The sequence below is a fragment of the Gigantopelta aegis genome, chromosome 4 (assembly GCF_016097555.1).
Source record: "Gigantopelta aegis isolate Gae_Host chromosome 4, Gae_host_genome, whole genome shotgun sequence".
NCBI classification, from domain to species: domain Eukaryota; kingdom Metazoa; phylum Mollusca; class Gastropoda; order Neomphalida; family Peltospiridae; genus Gigantopelta; species Gigantopelta aegis.
The window spans coordinates 31,692,816-31,716,946 of record NC_054702.1 but is presented as its reverse complement, the minus strand read 5'-3'; the positions used below and the strand labels follow the sequence as shown (position 1 = coordinate 31,716,946).

The 24,131-nt window shown below is 39.1% G+C and overlaps 1 protein-coding gene across 5 annotated transcripts in view; it reads right to left on the bottom strand.

Moving 5' to 3' along the window:
• Positions 1-24,131, bottom strand: part of LOC121372020 (ras guanyl-releasing protein 3-like) — a 43,232-nt gene that overhangs the window by 17,616 nt on the left and 1,485 nt on the right. For 4 of the 5 annotated variants that reach the window (XM_041498260.1, XM_041498263.1, XM_041498262.1 and 1 more), the window contains exons 2-4: positions 4,055-4,225; positions 2,540-2,645; positions 32-145 (exon numbers count right to left, since the gene is read on the bottom strand). In XM_041498260.1, coding sequence (XP_041354194.1) covers positions 32-145; positions 2,540-2,645; positions 4,055-4,205 — 371 coding nt within the window. In that variant the 5' untranslated portion in view covers positions 4,206-4,225. Of the gene's footprint in view, positions 1-31; positions 146-2,539; positions 2,646-4,054; positions 4,226-7,791; positions 7,900-24,131 lie in introns of those variants that run through there. The other variant, XM_041498261.1, reaches the window with a different exon arrangement.

The window sequence follows — 24,131 nt, the reverse complement described above, 5'->3', positions numbered from 1 at the left end:
CACTGACAAAACACTGCTTGCAGATTCTCACCTGACTGCCTTGCATATTCTCGTCTTGTACTTCTGAATCTCGCACTGTGGATTCGACAGAAGATGCTGGCAGCCGCTGACATCACAGGATATCGTCTCATCACAGCCCATATACCTGACTACCATCAAGGAGACTTAACAGTTTTTGAAGGAATTAACAGAGGCAGATCTAGGGGGGCCCCCAAAAATGTTTTTGCAAGTTATAATTTTATTATACATTAATTTTCATTTTTTTATGACCCCCCTCTAAACCTCCCCCAAAATTCCCTTGGCATTTCACCTCATGTCACTGGGGGCCCCCTAAATGGATTTTATGGATCCGCCACTGATTATTATATTTTACTTTTTAGTTTTTATAAGAGTACTGGTTGTTGCTAGGCTTGAAACTGACAAAGGAGCAGGCAGCAAATACACAATATGCTTTCTAATAATGAGTTTCACATGCAAGTTTTGCTGTCCACCTTATTCTTTGACTATTTCAAATACATCCAGAATTCCTCATTTTCATGAGAGATAATATAATGCAAGCCTTGAAATAAGCGGCCGGTCATGGTCATTGTCTGGTACAAATTTGTAACTTGTCAGTAACAATGTCGATTGCGCCGGTCACCATGTCCGAAGCTCGCGTTGTAGTGAAAGCCGGCTGTTTTGGAGTCGAATACACTTAATGCACCGATTAAAAAAAAAATTGATCACGAATGAAAAAATACAAATGTGTACCAGTGGGATTCGAACCGGTTCGCGGGGCACTTGACAGTCCAACACAAAGTTCATCTACAGTCCGCGTACTTGTTTAGTAGGATTTTTTATAGTCTCGATTTTGCGGGAACTTATATTGTGAAAAGTGATGTCACGCATATTAGTAATTGACCTTTCGTACTTAGCGTATACTTCTTGTGGCGTTTTCGTTTAAAGTTTGCAATTCAAATTGCCTCGTGGTTAACAGGATGTTGAACAAAATAACTTCAGTCTTTGCTGTAAAAGAACAGACAGGTACCGGTAATGAAAAATCAACTGTCCCTGTTCCCAGTATCCGTGGCGGGCAGCTGCCAATTAAATCGTCCCCCAAAAATTCCCAAACGAATATCCCGCAGAGTAGTATCTTAAAATCTAGCAATGAACTAAAATGGTAAAAGGAGTATTTAGTTAAAACAAATGCCTCTTTGTGGCTACAGTTTGAAGAAAATACCAAAGGCGAGGTTACACTTATGACGTGCTTGCTCTGCAAAACATTTCACAACGAAATGCAGTATAATCACGATTTTTCGGACGCATGGATCAAAGAGTCCACAAATCTGCATGTGTCAAATGCTAAAGGTCACTTGGCAACCAAAAATATAGAATATTACCACAAACAAGACACTGATGACATTGAAAAAAATGGATGAGTCTGAGTCAGATCATCATGAATCTGAAAGTTCAACACAAAGTGATAGTGACAACAGTTTCATCATCATGGGTTTCTTAAGCCCTATCCTAACCGGCCGCGAGCGATTATTTTAGAAATCATTGACTTCCATTGCCGCATCCTAACTGTACGCATGATTTCTAAAATAATCGCTCATGTAGCTCGCGGTTGGTTAGGATACAACTTTACCAGAGGACATATATTAATGCATCATACACTAGTAAGTATGTAACAATAATAAATGTCATCATTTGGTGACTATTGCCTTAATTGCTGCATTGGTTGTTTAGTAATTAAATATATCAATTATTAAACAACACAAAACATAATTTATTTCATTTTTATTTACAATGTTTTGTGACAGGTACAATTTCTTTCATGTCAGGCACAAATTGATTGGTGCAGGAATTTCAAGGCTTGTAATGTACATGCAAATCACACACTTTTATCTATAAATTTGTCTTTTATATTGCTGCTGGAAAAGATTACAATGTAAGTCTAATTTCAAAATTAATTAATTTGTATTTCTAATGTTCTCATCTTTAAAATGTCTCGAAAGAATAACAACAAAATAGGTTTAAATAAAGACCCACTTTTCCCTTGTACACATTTTGTACAGTATTGAAAAAGTTGACCTGTCCACCCCAACTTAGTGGAAGATCCATAAACTATTTAAAAATTTACTTTGGCAGACCTGTAAAAGATTTAGTAAACAATTACTGGTCCAAGTAGCTATTAGGTGTCAAGCATGCAAATTATTACAAAAAGGTCCTAAGAAACCAGTTTCCGCTACATACGCTACTCCTGGCAGTTAGCAGCAATAGATCTTTTATTATCAACATTGGGTCCACTGAGGGGATTTGATCATAGAATAAGGCTCAACCTGTAACACATTTTGTTTTAGCCAATTCTAATATACTCACTCTGTAATAAATTTTGTTTTAGCCAATTTTAAGATATGTGGAGTCTTTCATTGAAAATGTTTAAAAATGGTAATATTTTAGCTAATTTGGCAATGGTAGAGTGAGCCCTGGTAGAACCAAAGCACCTCAGACAAGCACTTTACCAACTGACCTAGAAGATGAAATAATCAAAGGATACAGGTCCACAAATGCTTGAGCTAGCTCTTCTGATTTCATGAACCACTGGTGCATCAAAAAGAAGACACTGGCGTACTCCTTTTGCTCCTCACCATCAACATCTTCACCTGTAAAACATGACACAACATGCACCAAAAAATAAATATTTACCAGAAAATAAACTGATATTTGTGCTATAAATATTAGGACAATCAGAAATATATCAGGCCTTACAATTTCAAATTTCATGGGAAAACGTTTTCGGTTCCGTGCCTTGTGATCATGGGAACACCTCGGAAACTGTTTTGAGGTTCCGTGAAAACAAGTCATGGGAACACATGTTTAATATAAAAAAATCTGTGCAAATGGACACGTTTTCAAATGCAATATGAAGTTGATTTTCGACACGCACTCTCCATTATACGCATGGTTGTGATTTTGACAGCTATAAATAAAAATAATAGTTTAAGCCTACATCATTTCCTCCCATAATGAAACCACCTTCAGTACTCAAGCATATGTTTGATGTCAACAAATGTCGACTTCAGTGGCAGTAGTCAGAAGGTAAATAATTTCTACAAAATTACATTTGAATTTAAATACTATTTCTTGATCCTATATTTAAGAGATACACTACAAATAATTAGAGCCAGTGATTTTGGTTCAAGTGTGTACTGTGTTTGATTTCAGCATGTGTGGGAACTCTGATTCGGGTTTACCTGAATGGGAACACTGAAAAGTTTGGTTAACACAACAATCCGAGTCGGGTCTTGTGATTGTATCAAACATATGCTCCAGAATTGTGATATCAGGAACATAATTTTAAAATAATTATATATTTATAGAGAGGATTCGTCATGAGTGTTTTTCAATATGGAAAATATCAACCGAGTCTATGTTAATCAGTATTTGTTGAGGCTCTGCTGATTAGCTAGACGAGGTTGATATTTTACATATTAAACAAGAGTACCAGCAAGGTACATGATAACCATATCTATATTAATGAATATGTTACAGGTATGATTCAATTCTAATTATGTGAAATATTTGCAATGGGATAGATGAACAGTTTGTTTTAGACCAACCACCATCCCAAGTTGATCCTACATGTTAGGTCTGATGGTCCCGTATGCATCTGTATATACGGTATATACGGTACTGTTATATGCAGTAGACCATGGAAAGTAGGTAACAGTGACCTAGTAATAGAATGCAATACACTGCCTATTGTTGGTACGGCATACAGAATATTATTATTCTTGTTGAATAGTCGTACTCGATATAATAATCATGGGAAAAGAAATATAGGTTACGTGCTTTTACCGACACGGTACCAAAAACAATCAACAATCGTTACCGTAAAATCTGAAGGTCTGATACATCGAATACACATACACCGATATTCTGAACTAAAAAATACATGACACATGACAGCTTCTTTAATTAGATATATATAAGTAAACAAATAAACTTAAAACAAACATTTGTGTATAGCTTTAGCACATGGATATGTATATATATATATATATAAATTTACCAAAACTTTCCACACAGATTTGAATGAGTCGCTCAGGCGTGGCGGCCCGTACGCCAACTCCTGGCAACACTGGTTTGTCCTCTTCCATCAGAAAGAGTCTGTCGGGCGAGTCCTGACCCTGCATTGGCAGCTGGTCCTCTGTGTGGAACATACATTCACTCACCTGCTTGTCTGTAAAATAAAAATTTCTCTTCAAAAGGTGGCTTCGCATAATGCCTACAACATATTTAACCTATACCTGATATCACATTGGCAGCTCACATTTTTGTGTGGAATATACATTCGCTAGACAAAGAATTTGTGGGGGAAAAACTAAAACAAACCCAGAACTCTTTCTTTTTAATTAAATATCCGCCCACATCAACCACAACTGTTTTTGAACGGCAATAAACATTGTTTACGTCAACCATGAGACAATCCGATTTACTCCCTCCCTGCTACAGTCAATTGGAATATAACTCTATGGTGAATAATGCTATAACTCATATCAAAGCATACTATATAGTTTTAAACTCATAACAACTTGTATCACTTTTTATTGAATAAATGTTTTTAAAAAATATAAATCAAGTAACTTACACATGTTCTTTGGCATTACATATCCATTTGAACATAGGCTTTTGAAAATTGTGATAACAAGTTTCATTTGCACAAGTCGAGTTTTGCATTTTTTGGGGGGGTTTTCATGCATTAAATTTAAAACATTCAAATACTGGTTGTCATGATGGATTTATACCAACAGATTTAATTCTGAAGTCATGAAATAGATATCATTTGTCAGTGACAACAGATAGGATTCTTAAAAAATAATGCACCTAAATGAAATAACCAATTCTTTAAACCACTATGAATAGACAGCCACTATGTGAAAATCACAAATAATATGCAAATATCTCCAAACACCAGAAGTCCTATTTACCGAGCTCAACCAAGCTCAACCGAGAGCAAATGATAACTACTGAGCGCAAGTGCAGAAATAAGGAGATTTTATTTGTTCATGATTGAAACACCACATAGGCGTATGGGTTCCCATTTTTGTAGTGGGGCAGTATCCAGTTATGGGTGTGCTTTGTAGTTTGTATCCTGTTTACAAAATTTAAAAGCTTTTCAGGTAGAAAGTTGTGGGTGGGTAGGTGTGGCTTACTGTATTTATTAAACATGTACTATTAAGTTATTACTTAGAAGTACTATGTAAATACTGGGGGTGTTTTGTTTGAACGCTACACCACACCCTGTGCTTTATTAAAGCTATAATAGGCGGAATATCACCCCTCCCGATATTATAACATAGTTTATAATTTAAGACCTGTTCTAAATGCTTAAATATTAAGATACAGAAGACAACAAATCGGATGTTGACTGCACGAACCATGCATGAGAAAACAAACTGACCGGAGTTGGAAGCATAACACAGTTTGGGATGTTGGCAATATGCACCCCTAGGTCTTTTCGGTGTGGATGGCGTCGGCATGCTGTCACTTGTTTTGTGGCGCAGAAAAATTGTTGGTACGGCATCTTTTTTAAATGCCATACCACATGGCGTGTCTGGCTGTATATTTTAGCAAAACGTGGAACTCGTTCTCAATTCTATAGTCCATTCCATCATTCTATAAAAACTTTTTTTGCTATATATTTCAGTTTTGTTTGACATAACAAAAAAAGTAAAAGTGTTTGGAAATAATAAAAAAAATACTATTTTTGTGTGCAATTTAAAAATCAATCAACTCAGAAATAAATAACGTGTAGTAAATTTCATAGTATGAAAAAAGGCATTCCCTGTGGGACAGACTATATAAGTGTCCACTGCTGTCGCAACTTATCTCCGGCATTTTCTTCCTGTCCAGTCTTTCCACACTGTTTTAATAAAATTCACACAGCTTTCTCACAGCAATATTACTAGGAAATGCATGCAAACAAAATTTATTTGCTATGGTATTGCTACAGCCACCAACAATATGCCGTTTAACCATAATAAACACAAAAGAAGCAATGGACAATGGCGCTGGCTGTCAAAAGGAGTTCCCTTTGTGACATCACAAATCAAATCTTACAGAAATTCCCGAAACGAATTCAGCTGGTTCTGTTTTTCAGGGGAATATTTTTAAATCGAAAATATACCGGTATATAATTGCTCAATACATCATATATCTGGAATAGCATTTTAAATATGAATTTTATAATACATTATACTTTGTGGCATATTCAGAATAATATATATATTTCTAACTAAATAGCCATTTTATGTTGTATATTAATTTATATATCACTGTGTGCTTTGTTAAATAAATTAAAAAAATTTTGATTGTAACTTGTGTTTATTTGTCCTTATTGATTAGTTCGACCGGCCTCGGTGGCGTCGTGGCAGGCCATCGGTCTACAGGCTGGTAGGTACTGGGTTCGGATCCCAGTCGAGGCATGGGATTTTTAATCCAGATACCGACTCCAAACCCTGAGTGAGTGCTCCGCAAGGCTCATTGGGTAGGTGTAAACCATTTGCTCCGACCAGTGATCCATAACTGGTTCAACAAAGGCCATGGTTTGTGCTATCCTGCCTGTGGGAAGCGCAAATAAAAGATCCCTTGCTGCCTATCGGAAGAGTAGCCCATGTAGTGGCGACAGCGGGTTTCCTCTCAAAATCTCTGTGGTCCTGAACCATATGTCTGACGCCATATAACCGTAAATAAAATGTGTTGAGTGCGTCGTTAAATAAAACACTTCTTTCTTTCTTATTGATTAGTTCAATAGTTAAATACATTTGCTCGGTAGTTATATACTTTTGCTCAGTAGTTATATACATGCGCCAAGTAGTTTTATACCTGCACTCAGTAGTTCTATACTTGAGCTCTATAGTTCTACACTTCACTCGTTAATTATTCCCTTGCACTTGGTAGTTGTCGGTTGCTTTCGGTGGTTTCCAGTTGAGCTTGGTTGAGCTCGGTAAATACTACGACTCCCAAACACATATAAATAAAAGTGATCTGTAAAATCTTTTTCTATAATTAAATTTTTTTCTTTTATATTAATCATATTTTGCAATAATTTTAATGAAATAAATAAAATAAAATTTTAAAAAGCTGTTCACAAATGAAACATTTTTAAATGTCTGCAAAGAAAAGTGGATGAATTCACATAGCATTATTTTAGTTATTAGTGCAACATGTTAAAACAATGAGTCTCATATAAAATTAAGATTAACTGAGTTTGATTTGAATTTCTAATTGCATTAAATTTTGTGTAACCCCTTTAAAAATAGGCTAAATAAGAAAATGTAAGAGTGACAACCTATTTCTCATCCCTCCCCCCCCCCCTCCCCCACTGTGTGTGTGTGTGTGTGTGTGTGTATGTGTGTGTGTGTAATATATAAACAATATGGGCGTGACATAATTGTCTGGGCACGTGTCAATTAAATCTGAAACAATAATCTATGGGTCAAGGTTAGGGAACGACTTCCTTTTAGCACTATCAGTATTGTCATTGTTTTGTTTACCTACCAATACAGGTTTCATGGATAGACAGTGGCAGTACTCATGAGAATCAGTTTCAGTAGCACACCTAAATGCATACTAAATAACACCATTAAATAAAATAAAGGCACCATTATTTTTTATCAAAGCAGACGCACATGCCAAAGGCAAAGTAAACTTCCGCCTATGACGTCACAACTGTTAGCGGAGAAGAATCCAAGATAGCCACCTAAAATGGCTACTTCTTACACTATACAAGTTAAGATCACGTACCTGTTCATCCCATGAACAATACAGATTTGAAAACTGTTCATCTGCAGATAAATGCTGCTTAAACAATAGTTCCACCATGTAAACAACCCTAAACTGAAAACAGGAAGTGTTCTTGGAGATAGGTCAGATAATGAATATTCAACAGCTTCCAAGACTCATTATACGGCGTATTTTGATTGGTCGTAGGAAGCAACGTGTCGGAAGAAATGTACGACTGTTGTTCTCTCGTAGTCGGAACGGCAACAAAATTAGTAAATTATTTCCGTCGAATGGTTTGACGCAACCGTGTCGCAAAGGTCTCAGTACACAGATTCGATATGACATTAAAACACATGTCCAATTACCTGACTTTGAGACTAACGACATAATTATTACGGTTACGAACATGTTTACGAATGGTGCATAAGGAAATGATTACAAATGATATATGACATGTATACGATATACATAATATAGTATATACATGTATGTATATATATATATATATATATATGTATATATATATATATATATATATATATATATATATATCTGTGTGTGTGTGTGTGTGTGTGCGTGTGTGTGTGTGTGTATCAGGGTTGAAAATTCCTCCGATTCTAAACATTTTTAGAGTACTTTATCAACACTGTTAGTTTATAAAGTTATGTGTCATAGATACTAACTAGTAACTGTATATGGATTAGTGTATATAAAACAACCCTTACTGTTGACTGAAAAGAATAACCAATTTGTCAGTAATAGTATATCCAAGTGTAAAACAAAAAACACAAACAATTTTTTTTTTTTTACTACCAGTTTGTTTAGTTGTTGGTTCCATTTTCTCTTTACAGTCAAGTTGTTTTTAGGTGTCTTACCAGCCCCAAGTTCTGTCAGCAAACGTTTGGCTAACGGTCACGAACTAATTGATTGGTTCCCAACTTGGCCATTTGGTTTACTGTGAAGCGCATAAATCAGTCTAGCAGACGTTTTTCCGCTCGGTCTGGATGAACGCAGCCCAGGTTAGTTTTCAAAGATTGCTTATTCGTAAACTGAGCATGGGATACTTTTGCCGATGTATATTGCGCATTGGTTCAATGTTTGTATGGGTATTACTGAAGGGGGAGCGCTCTATAGTCCGAAAGTTCAGTGGTCCAAAGGTTCAATAGCCCGAAGTTTCAGTGGTCCGAATGTTCAATAGTCCAGGGCCGTACCCTGACCAAAATCCATGGGGGGGGGGGCACTAAATTTTATAAATAATTTTTAACATACTATAAAGATTAAACATTTCTATGCTATTACTGGAGATATAAAAAGAAAAAGAAAAAAAGGACAAGATTCTCAGGGGGGGGGCAGCTGTCCCCCCCCTGCCCCCCCGGAGGGTACGGCCCTGTAGTCCGAAGAAAAAAATCCGGAAAGCATTATAGAAACTTAAAGAAAATTCTCTTCTTAATGTTTTATTTAACGACGCACTCAACACATTGTATTTACGGTTATATGGTTAAGGACCACACAGATACTGAGGGAGGAAACCCGCTGTCGCCACTTCATGGGCTACTCTTTTCGATTAGCAGCAAGGGATCTTTTATATGCACCATCCCACAGACAGGGTAGTACATACCACGGCCTTTGATATACCAGTCGTGGTGTAACTGTTTAAGGAGTTTTAGACTATTAACTACTCAGTTGTCCCCCCCCCCCAAAAAAAAAAAAAAAATCCTATCTACAGACCTGTGAACATAGGCTAATATTTTACTATGTCTAATATGTGTATGGTATAAATAGGGCATTATATGTTAACATGTATTTTACCCTTTATAATTTGTATAATGGAAATGACATTTGAATTATTTGGATATAGTATTTTGTGGGGAGCAGCAATTTTTGGAGGTTTCAGCGAAGGGAAAAGTGACGCACGTCTTACAATAATGGGCGGCATACATTGGAAGACTATTGGACAGCAGTTACCTATCAGGGCCGTACCCTCCGTGTGGGGGGGGGGGGCAGTTGCCCCCCCCCCCTGAGAATCTCACTTTTTTTTTTTTACTCCCGAAAATAGCATACACATCTCAGGGTTTCATTTGTATAGTGTTTCATTTGTTAATAAAAAAAGTAGTGCCCCCCCCCCCCCCCCCCCCCCCCCCCCCCCCCCTTCCAGGATTTTAATCAGGGCACGACCCTGCCTATGCTGTTCGAGGATATGTTTGAAGCTTGTGGTGAAGTCTTTTTGGGCTAAAACATTATTAACTGTTGAACAGTGTGGATCGTGCCGGACGTTTTGTGTGTTGTAGTCCTTGTTAAAGTTGCTATATCCGGTTACCATGTTATAACATCGATTACGAAATAAAAATGCATAACTGCACTTTTACGTCTTGCGAATTGAGTAGTAGGTTTTTGATGGTATCAGTTGATAGCGATGAGAGATGAGTGTTATAAAGGTGCAGCTGTGTTTATTTTGCATTAGTATTCGATATTATAACATGGAAACTGGATATAGGAGCTTTAACTGTTGGATTTCAATAAAGTGATTTTAATTAAAAACTGACCTTTCTTTTTTGTCAGCTCATGTATTATATTTCTGGCCTATCCAGGTGTGGCCTGTATTATACTTCTGGCCTATCTAGGTGTGGCTTATGTTTTCAAATATCCACTCTTAAAGGGACATTCCTGAGTTTGCTGCAATTTTAAGATATTATCGAATAACAAAGACTTTTTAACGATTGTAATTACACATCAAATATATTTTTCTGCATAAAATATTAGTGGCTGTATATTAAACGTGTTTCTGATCGTTGTATTATTTGTACTAGGTTAAATTTTATTTTGTTTTCCTACGTACGAAATTATTTGAAGACAAAATCCAGTTTGGGCTTCTTACAAATATTAAGATGACCAGAAACACATTGAATATACAGACACTGATATTCTACACAAGAACATATATTTAATATGCAAGTTTAATCGTAGAAATATTTTATTAGTCTAAAACATTTTACAATGCAGCAAACTCAGGAATGTCCCTTTAAAAGGGGAATTATTTTTGTTATATTATTTATATAATTATATATTAATAGCATCACCAAGCGTTTAAATCGTGACCACTGTAGAACGTTCTTGTATAAACATAGAAAACTACATGAATGATGTTTACATACCGTTTAGTTTCCGAGTTGCTTCAAACCGTACCTAAGGACATTGGCGTTGCCTGGGGAGGGGAAGGGGAATTATGCTCTCCTCCCCCCAACAACATTGTTTATGTTTGTCACCCTATTAATATGGGACCGGGTCGTAGCTCAGTGATACAGTGCTCGTCTGATGCACAATCGATCCCCGTCGGTGGGCTATTTTTAATTCCAGCCAATGCTCCACAACTGATGTAACAAAGGCCGTGGTATGTAATATCATGTCAATAGCCCAGGAAGTGGCGGCAGCAGGTTTCCTGTCTCAGTATGTGTGTGATCCTTAACCATATGTCCGACGCCATATAACCGTACATAAAATGTTTCCTTCCTTCCTGCCTTCACTATTGGCAGTCTCAAAAATAATGTGGTTGACCCTCCATGACATTGTGGTCCCCCACCAATATAAAATCCTGACTACGCCAATGTGAGCGAACACGAGATGAATACAATTGTAAGCGAAATGCAAGACAAATGGTATCTAACTGACACGAGAGCTGGAGACACGGATGTAGAATTCTTTTTCTTACATTTTTCTTTTTTTAAATACAGGTTTAAGAGAAATTAAAACGTATTCTGAACCAAGTTATATACGGCTCTCGCGTTTACGTAATATACACTGTTGACCTGTACATCATCTGACAATAGAAGTCGACGTGTGTAATCTTATAGTGCAGTGGCCGAAGCTGAAAAAGGGCTCTATTTAAGGAGATACCCCTACCGGAGGTATAACAAGCTGGGACCAGTCTCATTTTGACCGTCTGGATCTCTAGTTTCTGAAAAACGATGTTGTAGTTGCAGCAAACTTGTACAACATGCTGAATTAACCCCTTGTGTGCGGCAACCTCTGAAAAAATGACATTTTCAGTTACTTGATTACTTTATGAAATCAGCCCTGTTATTTTTTAGAATTGGTAGTTATATCAATGTATTTCATTGAAATGGACATGTAGCAATATATTTTAGGCAGTTTTATGCCGACAAGGGGGTTAAGGGTCCAAAAATATACCCAAAATATGGCGATTTTTTGTGATTTTGACCAAACTGAAGCACATTTTCTTTCACCCTACTACCAATACATGTTACAACAGTGTCAGACCTGACTTTATTCATCATTCAGGATGTGTCATAGATGGAAAAATCAGTTTGAGCATGGTGAAGTGGGTATAACATGGTCCATTAACCCTCTGTTTGCGACAACGCACAAACTACTTTTTTGAATTTTTGCTTTTTTTGATGAATGAGGGCTAGCCATAATCATCACAAAGCAGCTAGTTTAATTAATGCCATCATTGACAGGGTAAGTACAGCAAGGCACAACATATTCTGTGGAGCAGACCGGAACTACTGGTGGGCAAAGTAACGATGAGGCTGGGAGCAATGCATCTGATAATGGCTTTCCTGGCAAGCACTGGTAAGATATTCGGAGATGGTGGACTTCAGAACATCCTAACTTCATCAGATGTATATGCAGCTGCCACGGTTAACCAAATGCTACAAGGAAAGCAGTATCCCGTGTAATCCGAGGTGTCCGTCTGGCACACGAAGCTCTGTCGCAGATGTTCCTGACCTCAGCTGAAGCCTTTGCCATCAAAAACAGTTTGCCGTGGCTGACCAATGAAACCAAACATCTAGTACGAGATCTGGAGCAGTTCTTCGGATCAAAAGATGCAACTGCCTATGCTACCGTTTGCCAGAAAGCCGAGGACGCAATTCCCCAGTCTGTATTGGATACGATTACTCGCTTTCAAAAAGAAGGACGACAGCACTCAGAAATATTTGCATACTGGGATAGCTTCCTTAGTCTGGTAACATACTACTTCGACTCTTACGAGCAGACAGGGAGGCAAATTTCCTAATGCATATACAAGCTTTGATGGAAACTGTACCCTATTTCATCCTTGCTGAGCGAATTAACTATTCCCGATACACCCCAGTGTACATTGCAGAGATGAAGCAACTGGAAGAAAGAGAACCACTGATGTATCGCCACATGATGGAGGGTGGGGGGTTTGTTGTTCGTAGGTCAGCGAGTCGGATTTTCGATTGTGTCCTGGATCAAGCTCTGTCTGCTCGTAAGAGTCGAAGTAGTATGTTACCAGACTCAAGGAAGCTAGCCCTGGAACAAACAATCAATCGTGAAGCAAAGAGCCAGGGAGGTGTTATAGGTTTCTCACTGCGCAAAGGTGCACTGCTACGCTGACTAATGACACGACACATCACGGGTGAATATGTGAAGGCTTTCAAAGAACTTTGTAACTCTGGGACCAATGGAAAACTGCATGAAGAGCTGGGGACTTCTCGTTCGAACAAGGACAGAAACGATGTGAAGGACATGAAGGAATACCTTTACAGTCAATGCCAGGATCCATTTGACCTGGATGATGTTCCAGACCATCTAATGGACATCACCGCAGGTCAAATAGTATCACGTGAAGTTGACGATTCTACGAAGGGCATCCCGGACAGGGGCAAAGTGGTCTTCGATGACTTTGTCAAGCAACGACTTGGGGACGAGCCCACGAAAGGTTTCTGGGAACCAATAAAGAAATGCACCATGTCAGCATTTGCGGACATGAAGAAGGCCCTCCCAAACGACAAGGATCGAAAGCTGATAATTGACAGTGAGGTATTGTTTCGGCGGCTTCTGGGAGTCTCCAAGAGTCGTGATGTTGACCTGAGGAAAGTTCTCCAGTACGAACTGGCTGCAGTACCACCAGCCCTCTTCCATGGTGAAAGAGAAAGACCAATAAGGCCGACTTAGCCAAGAAGCTTGAATCAAATTGTCCGGAAGTTTTAACAGAGCTGCCACAGATACCAACGTCCACTTCATCCGCATATATCATCGATGGCATGGCAATGGTTAAATCACTAAACGAGAACCACTTTAGAACGTTCAAAGATTTGGCAGAAGTGGTTCAGAAACGTACAGTTCGACTTCTCAGCAACCCGTCCTTGGAGTTGAGCTGTGTGACCATTGTTTTTGATCGCTATGATAATGGGTCGTCAATCAAGACAACAGAACGAGAGCGACGGGGTTCTTCTGCACTGTTACCTACGTATCAGATCCAGGGGAGCAGACAAGTTCCTAACTACCGCAAGTTTCTGAAAGGAGTAGGCAACAAGGCAAGCCTAGCGAATTATATCTCGCTGTACATCTTGGAGCATGCAACTGAATATATTCCAAATGGGAAATCCATCATCTTGGCAGGTGGATTCAGTGATTGGATGCTTGTGAAAGAAGCTAGCCCATCTGGAGTGTTATCCATTGAAAGACTGTATAGTAACCAGGAGGAAGCCGATCCACAAATAACCCTACACGCTTCCAGTCTGTCACGGGACCATGAGAGGATCATAATTCGGTGTGATGATACAGACGTCTTAGTCTTATTAGTCTACTATTTCAGCAGAAGACAATTAACTGACCATGTGTATATGTATGCTGGACATTCCGGAAAGGAGCGATACATTCCTGTACATAGGATTGCGAATGAACTTGGCCAAACAGTGTGTGAATGTCTCCCTGCTGCCCATGCCCTCACAGGATGTGACACCACATGTTCCATGAACAGAATAGGTAAGAAAACTGCCTATTATAAACTTCTGGGAAAATGTAGACACTCTGTCGAACTTAAAGACATTCCATGAAGATAACCTAGAGGACAGTGTCACCGTTGCTCGCAGCTATGCACTACTTCTATACAGGAAGAAGGGAAGTGACATCGACACGCTTGACGAGTTGCGCTACATCATGGCTACGACAACAGACAAGTCCGCATCCATGCTTCCCCCAACGGAGGATGCCTTCAAACAGGACGTTCTTCGAGCAAAATACCAAACACGGATTTGGTGCAATAGCCACATCCTAACGAAGAGGTATTCGAACCAGTTGGCCATGGTTGGTCTGCTTGCGATGATGGAGGTATCACACAGACAATGTTCACTCGGGCATCTGCTCCAGTTGAGGTTCGGGACCTGACTCACTTCTACTGCACTGATAAAGACTGTTTGAGTGCGAGGAAGTGTCCTTGTCTCCTTGCCAGACTAGAGTGCATCGATGCTTGTTCTTGTACAGACTGTGGTAATCAGAACAACAAACCTGAGGAGATGATGGAATGGAGGTGGACACAGACATGTGATTGAATAAATGGGGACTTCATTTCACTTCATGGGTGGTATCTGGTATGTTACGAGTAGGCTATAGTTGGCATTGTCGCAAACAGAGGGTTAATGGACCATGTTATATCCACTTCACCATGCTCAAACTGATTTTTCCATCTATGACACATCCTGGATGATGAATAAAGTCAGGTCTGACACTGTTGTAACATGTATTGGTAGTAGGGTGAAAGAAAATGTGCTTCAGTTTGGTCAAAATCACCAAAAATCGCCATATTTTGGGTATATTTTTGGACCCTTAACCCCCTTATCGGCATAAAACTGCCTAAAATATATTGCTACATGTCCATTTCAATGAAATACATTGATATAACTACCAATTCTAAAAAATAACAGGGCTGATTTCATAAAGTAAGCAAGTAACTGAAAATGTCATTTTTTCAGAGGCTGCCGCACACAAGGGGTTAATTCAGCATGTTGTACAAGTTTGCTGCAACTACAACATCGTTTTTCAGAAACTAGAGATCCAGACGGTCAAAATGAGACTGGTCCCAGCTTGTTATACCTCCGGTAGGGGTGCATCTAATTTTTTGGGTCCCGGCCACTGTACTATTACTCTCAGTGGATGGTTTGGAATTATATGTAAGAAGCCAATCAGATGCCTTTAAATTGATATCCAACATGTATCATTTCGTCGTGTCGTGACATTATATGTTACACTGTTGGCTTAAACGTTTTACACAGAGGTACGCTTAGTGATTACTGTAAATAATTCACATTTGTTTAGACATTTGACACTGTTCTTTTGCCATTCTTCGTAATTATAGTTAGGTAGCAGGTAGACATTGGGCTGGAGTGGGGTGGGGTCTGACCGAGATCGATGGCGCAAAGCAAAGTTTCTAGGGGGTTCGGGGGCATGCTTCACCGTAAAATTTTGATAACTAGATGTCATGAAATCCAATTTCCTGCATTCTACAGTTAAATTAATCTCTGCCTTAAGATTTACTATCAATAATATATTTGATTCAGAATTATTATGATTAACTGGAACATTATTGAAAGGGGGTGCTGTCGGGTTTCTTTCTGTAGTTTGTGTATTAGAAATTAACATGTGATTATTATTATTTTATTTTATTTTATTTTTATCAGAGAGCTCGAAAATGATCGATGTAAAGGTATTTAACGTCAAGCATAGGATTGTTGTATTAGAGTGGAAATCTTTGACTATCGTTTGGTAAGCAGCGACTGTGCAGAATTTATATGGATTAGTCTCCTGACGGTAAGAGAGTGTTGATAACTGTCCAAATGTCCGTCTATTTCTTTTGTCGTTAGAATACTCGGGTTCGGGCAGCTCGAGGCAGTGCTAAGGGTGCTTTCGCCGATAGTTGAACCAGCTGACGGGTTTGCAGGCCCGTAGCCAATGGGGGGGGGGGGGGGGTCGACCGACCCCCCTCTACCGGTGACTTTGTGGGGGTTTTCAATATGCCCTCGGACCTCCCTGAGCAACTCGGGCGCTTCGCGCCTTCGTGTGAGGCACTTGCCTCACCATAAGCCTAAACGACCCCCGCCCCCTCTCAAAATCCTGGCTACGGGCCTGGTTTGCGTCCCCATGATCCCCATCTCCAATCACATTTTCCCCCAATTCCCTCCCAAGGGACATAATCTCCTACCGAGGTAGCCTACTCCAACTACTAAGCAAATGCACATTGTGAGAAGGGGCACGCCGCTACAAGCTATAAATAAGTTTTAATAAAACAGTGTTTGAGTGTGACATTGATTGCCATTTCTCTGGTTAGGTTTCCCCGTCTCAACCAATCCCATACGACTGATATATCAAATGTCATGATATGTGTTGACCTGTCTGTGGGAAAGTGCACATAAAATATCCCTTGCTGCTATTGGGGTTCTTCTTTAAAAAAAAGTAAAAAATTACCAAATGTTTGACATCGAATAACTGATGACTAGTAGTCTAAATCAATGTGCTCTAGTGTTATAAACAAAACAAACATTAACTTTGATTGCAGATAATAGGCTAAAGAAAGTGAACGAATGGCGCGTCGAAGATAGAAAATGGAAACTGATGATCTTTTCTAAACACTGTTAATATTAAAAGTATGCCAGAGATTGCAACTTTAAACACAAACGTGACGTGCAGGCTCGCACACGTAGGGAGGAATGTTACATTTACCAGTGTTATTGGCCGTTTTATTGCCATGGTGTGACATTTTACTGTTTTTAAAGGGCCAAACGATTTGTCATTAACATTTCCTATCAGTTCAGTTAGTGATCATAGGTCTACTTATTTTCTCGAAGTCGTACGTAGTGGTTAGGCCTATATCCCATGGCTGGCTGGTACTGGGTTCACATCTCAGTACTAGCTCTCATCCAAAATTAGTTTTAACAGCTCATTGGGGAGGTGTAAGACCATCACACCGATATGTCATCTCACTACCCGCTAACAACAAATCATAAACATTTGTTCCGAAAGATAGCCCAAGGTGTGTCCAGCACAGAGTGCTTGAACCTTACTTGAATATAAGAACGAAACAAAGAAATATGAAAAATCATGAATTAAAAAAAAAAAGTATTTAAAAAGGGCACTCAAATGGTGTGTGTGTGTGTGTGTGTGTGTGTGTGTGTGTGTGTGTGTGTGTAGTGTACATATAACATTAACAGTCCAAAAATAAGTTCTTAAAAAAACGACAAAACAAACTGAAATGTTTGGTAAACATTCCAATATTGCATCGAACTATCGACCCAAGAAGAATTGTCTGTTTAACTTTTTCGGAGGGAGGACCCTTGCCTCCATCCCACCCCAACCAGCTGGGTATGGCCCTGGTTTATCTCGACGAGTCAAGTATACCTAAATAACTTTTCAAACGTATCCAGTCTAAATTAATTCCAAGTATATATGAACAGTAAAGTATAGTTTCATTCTTAAGTTGTTGTTTGATGATTCGTGTTTTGATACAGGCCTACACAAGAAGCCACTCTTTGACAAAGATGCCATTATTTTCATATCTTCTTTCGTAAGCCAGTTACGTATTTGTGTTAATAACGCCAGCTTCCATAATATATATTGTTTATTTGTAATGTATCAAATCACAAACACCTTCTTTTGAGGCGTTTGTACACTATTATTTAAAACACGATGAAACATTTAAAGTTTATTTTGTTTAACACATTGAATTATTAATCATTGGCTACTGGATGTCATATATATATATATATATATTATATATATATATATATATATATATATATATATATATATGTTTAGTCTTATGAGAGAAAACCTACTACATATTCCCATTAGTATTGAGGGATCTTCTATATGCATCATCCCACAGACATGATAGCACATGGTGCACTGGCTGGAACGAGAAATAGCCAAATGAATCGACCGATAGGGATCGATCCCAGACCGACAGCGCATCAGGCGAGCACTTTACCACTGGGCTACGTCCCGCCCCAAACCATGATGAGTACAACTAATTTGATAGACAAAAAACACAAATTTCAAAACTCTATCTATGCACAAGATAGAATCAAAAGGTCGTTTTGACAAAGTCATAATTAACCGTTTCGCACGTAAGAGGACTGCCACTTGGAATATTATAGCTAATAAGAGTATTGGCATTACCACAAAAAGGTGAGTATACCCTACCCCACCGGTCGCACCTGCCATCGGCACAGAAAACAGTTGCCAAGCCCTTGTTTTTATCTAATTGAGGGGCGGGGCGTAGCCCAGCGGTCAGGCGCTCGCTCGTGAATGAAGGAATGTTTAACGACACCCCAGCACGAAAAATACATCGGCTATTGGGTGTCAAACTATGGTAATGCAAACAAATAAAGTGATGATCAACATCAATATAAAAATTCAAGATCTAAACAAAAACACAGTGTAAAGGACTGTGCAAAAATGCTGACTTTTACTCAAAACTTCAATTGTGTGCTGTATTGGCCATTCTCAAAGAGAATGTTACACCCCTGCACCACGGCGGGGTTACAGCACGCGCTCGCTCGATGCGCGGTCGGTCTGGGATCGATCCCCGTCGGAGGGCCCATTGGACTAGGCTATTTCTCGTTCCAGCCAGTGCACCACGACTTGCATATCAAAGGCCGTGGTATAAACTATCCTGTCTGTGGGATGGTGCATATAAAAGATCTCTTGATGCTAATCGAAAAGAGTAGCCCAGGAAGTGGCAACAGCGGGTTTCCTCTCTCAGTGAGTCAGTATCTGTGTGGTCCATAACCATATGTCTGACGCCACATAACAGTAAATAAAATGTGTTGAGTGTGTCGTTAAATAAAACATTTCCTTCCTGCCATTGTAATATGTTTCTGACTAATACAGCCTTTACAACAATTAAAATTACACGTTTTAAATACATTTTCTAGTTTAGACTATAAGTGTCTGTGTACTCAATGTGCTTCTGGTCGTCCTTATGTTTGTAGTAGCTAAAACTTAATTTTTCTTCCTAATATATGTTTTGCCGCACGTACAAAATTATTGGGAATCAAATCTTGGCTCCATTCATTTATTTGATTTTATTCCAACTTATTTTCGTGCTTATATCCAATTAAGGTTCAAGCACGCTGTCCTGGACACATACCTCAGCTATCTGGGCTGTCTGTCCAGGACAGTGGGTTAGTTGTTAGTGGTTATCTTGGCTCCAGGAAACATTTTGGCGATCAGAAACACCTTGTATTAAAAATAACTGATATTCAAAATAAAAAAATGTGTTCATATTGAATTTTAATCATTAAATATTCTCTGTCGGTTTGAAATGTATTACAATATCAGCAAACCCGGGACAATCTCTTTAATGTACATGTATGATCTTCATAAACACATTAAAAAAGAGCAAGTTTGGACCTTCACTATAAAAACCTACCGATAAACCGTGCACAGAGAATTGCTGTTAAAAAGTTAGGTTAAACAGTGGTTTTAGCTACTCAGGGGGATCTAATTATGAACAATAGAAGTTCAGAAGATGTTTTCTGCTCGCACGAATCCACTTTGTTCATATTATATATATAGATACACTATTATTTTTCACCGGTTTTAATATGAACAATAAAGGTACTGTTAACAAATGCAACACGCGCGCGCACACACACACTATCAGAGAGAGAGAGAGTATCAGAGAGTATCAGAGAGAGAGAGAGAGAGAGAGAGAGAGGAGAGAGAGAGAGAGAGAGAGAGAGAGCGAGAGAGAGAGACAGACAGACAGAGACACAGAGAGAGACCTAGATACACAGACACACATAAAAACTCATTTTTCTTTTGTTTTATTAGATTTTCTAACATTTAAAGTAGCTAGCTAAGTCGACATAGGCTCTTTAATTATTAATGCGATTTGCAAAAATATCTGCATTGGTTTCAAAATATTATATAATAACTAATTAAATATATAGTGTACTCGAATAACGTGTACCGGGGTCGCTTCATAAATAAAATAATTCATCTTCGTCAAAGTATGAAGTCGGCGGGAAATGACCTATAGTCATTACAAAGTGGACAAGCGCATGTTTTAAATTATTGCCATCTAGTGCAGGGCCGTACTCTGATCAAAATCCTAGGGGGTACTACTTTTTTATAAACAAATGAAGCACTATACAAATTAAACTCCCAAATGTGTGAATTATATAAATATTCGGCCGAGCAGTCAATTCAATTATTTTTGGCTTGTAACTTTTTTCTTTCTAATTTTAATCCTACTAATTTCTTTTACTAATTGCTATTTTAAAAATTCTGTCCATTTTCAACCACCCATCCCAAATCAGGCGTGTTATATCTATCTATCTAATTTCTTTTTGACCGCCCGATCTAATCTAGCGACCAAATTTAATGAGTAGATTTTCTTTATTAATTATATTAATTAGAGATGCGCATCAAAATTTTAAAGGCCCACTATTTAATTTTTGGATGTAAATTTCAAAATTATCCCCTTAATTTTGTTCTGTCCCGAGCAAGTCACTGGCTATCTAGAGACAGGCCCCGGGACGGACATGCTCGAAACTCTAGTGGTATATGAGCATGTTAAAATTATTCGCACTCGCACCCAAATGTGTATGCTATTTTCTAGAGTAAAAAAAAAAGGTGAGATTCTCAGGCGGGCAACTGCCCCCCGGCCCCTGCCCCCCACACCTCCGAGGGTACGGCCCTGTAGTGCCAAACACATACGGTCATTTTGCAGCAGTGGATTGAAAGGGGGGGGGGGGGGGGGTCCATTCATCCACTTTGTTGCCTTTTTATGCCTCTTGTTGTGTGTGTGTGTGTTGGGGGGGGGGGGGGGTCTTTCTTTCTTTCTTTCTTTTTCATTGGGTTGCCCTTTTCACGAGTTGGTCCACGTGCCCAATTTCCATCAGTCCCCCACCAAAAAAATCCAAAACAAAACAAAACAAAAACTTTGCCATTGCGTGCGTGCCTTAAAGATCAAATGCTCCCAAGTAACACCATCTGGCTAGCCTACGAGCCTGGGAAACCCGTTTCCACCAAACATATTATTCCTACCGATAAGGCTAAACAAATTAAATTTCTGGTCTCTGGTAAGCACGCGCGGCAATTTTTTTTTTTTTTTTTTTTTTATTTCCCGCGGTTAGACGTCGATTTTTGCTGCGCCTGTCTTGCTATGACCTTAAAACCGCATTTGGAGCCAAAATGTCATGGCGCATGAACTAGGACGTGCATCCTAATTTCAATTTAAATATGCCCCATGTTATTTCGGTATCAAATATACCCACCTTTTTTGTGCACTCTATGCCCCCCCCCCCCACCACCCACCCCACACACACACACGAAGTTAAAATAGTACACCTCTATTACAATAACTACAGGTCCGTAGGAACGATATCTGGAGCATATTTACAAAATACCTAGCTAACACTTTATAAAAATATCCTTTGGACTCGTAATTTTTATAACACGATCGCACATATAAATAAATATTATTAAACATGGTTCAAACTGAACGATAGTGTTATATCACCTATCCAGGTTATAAAGATAACACGCACGACTAGGCGACGCCACACACATAGATAAGAATTATTATTAAACGTGACCGAGTATCTCAGTGCGTGCAGGTTATGTTTAACATATTCATCAAAAGAACGTCCATTTTATGTTATAACACAGAACTCGCACGTGTGTCCGCATACATACTCGTTTGCCTACACATACACACGCACGCACATACATACACAAACACAGACACACGCATGCATGTAGGCCTATACAAGTACGTGCGTATAGATATATACACAAACACGCTAACATAACAAACACATACACAAATACACACACACGCACGCACATGTATGCATGCACCAATCTGATTAAAATTAGCTCTATTGGTCTACCAGTAGATCTGAGAGCATTGCGTGGACTCTGGTCTACCAGTAGATGTGAGAGCATTGCGTGGACTCCCACTTCCAGGTGACCTTTCATTTATAAATAACAATTTAAATATCATTCCGTATACCCTCGGTATAATCCCGAATGTTTTCAAATTCTTTTTAAACCACTGGCATGATTTTGCGAGTAAGGTTTTGATTGGTCGATTGAAAGGTCAACTGGACGTGAGTTCCAACGGGGTTAGTAATTAACCAGTGGGGCTAATTTTAATTAGATTGTGCATGCACATGCGCATACACAGCTGTAAGCTCATGTTACAGTTTCTGAGCCCTGCAGGCTGTAACTGCTTTTGGTATAATGATATATGTGTATAGAATATAAGTTTAAAGACTGGCGTTATCTACAGTTCATCAGAAAACAGGACAGTGGAGAAAAATAGCAATGCTTTAACAGACTTTCATACATACAGTCAACAAACATTGTAAACAACAAAGAAAAAGTCCGAAGTATACTAATGATGATTAAATAACATACTAGCCATGGTCATAGTATAGATATACACGAGATATATCACTGGTCACAATCTGTTATAAACCAGGTAGTATAATATACACCTGACAAAAGTTAGGCAACCCCTGAAAAGGTTCATCACTGTCGCGAAAGGTTGTGATTGATACGCACGATTAAGCCTAATGCAGGAATGCCCCACAAAGCTGTTGGTCATCAGCGCAGTTACCATTAGCATTCGGTTATGAGCTGACATCGGCAAATTAATTACTTAAAGGATGTTTGCCACAAGCACCTATCTGAAGAACTGGATGCTCCACGGATAATATTGTAACTATGGACGATTTTAACCACGAACACTGAGAAATCAACTCTGATTAGGTTTGAGGTCAAGGATGACCAAGCGCCCTATGCATCGCCATAGTCATCTTCACAAGCTAAGGTACCATTCCGTAAAGCATACTGTGTCGAAATGCAGTATCCTATACGGAATGGTACCTTGGCTTGCTAAGATGCGTAATAGCAGGCACCGTTTGACATAGTTTTTGATAAGTCGTGTATGGAACCTGAAGGAAGGAAGGAAATATTTTATTTAACGACGCACTCAACACATTTTAATTACGGTTATATGGCGTCGGACATATGGTGAAAGACTACACAGATATTGAGAGAGGAAACCCGCTGTCGCCACTTCATGGGCTACTTTTTTCGATTAGCAGCAAGTGATCTCTGATATGCACCATCCCATAGACAGGATAGCACATATCACGACCGTTGATGTACCAGTCGTGATGCACTGGCTCGAGTGTATGGAACCTGAGGACACGAAGGAAGATCAACTGTTCGGATGATCTCGAGCATCTTTTACGTGTCACATACGGGCGAATTCGTTTCTGGCAGCAAGGAAAGACGGCATACACGCCTATGGCAGAAACTTACTTCGTCCCACAGTCGCCTTTAGTGCAGGAGGATGCTGCGTTAGGGAAATCTGATGAGTGTGTGTGTGACAAGGTGTCAAATTCTGGATCCGATCGTTGATAACCACCCTCTGGCTACCAGATCCGTCTACATACGCGAGACCTCGCCGTTTTCAACAGGTAACAGAGATCCTCCAGCAGAAGGCAATCATGACCATCCCTGGACCTGTCACAAGTCCAGATCCCAGACTTCTGGAACACACCAGGGACATTCTGGGG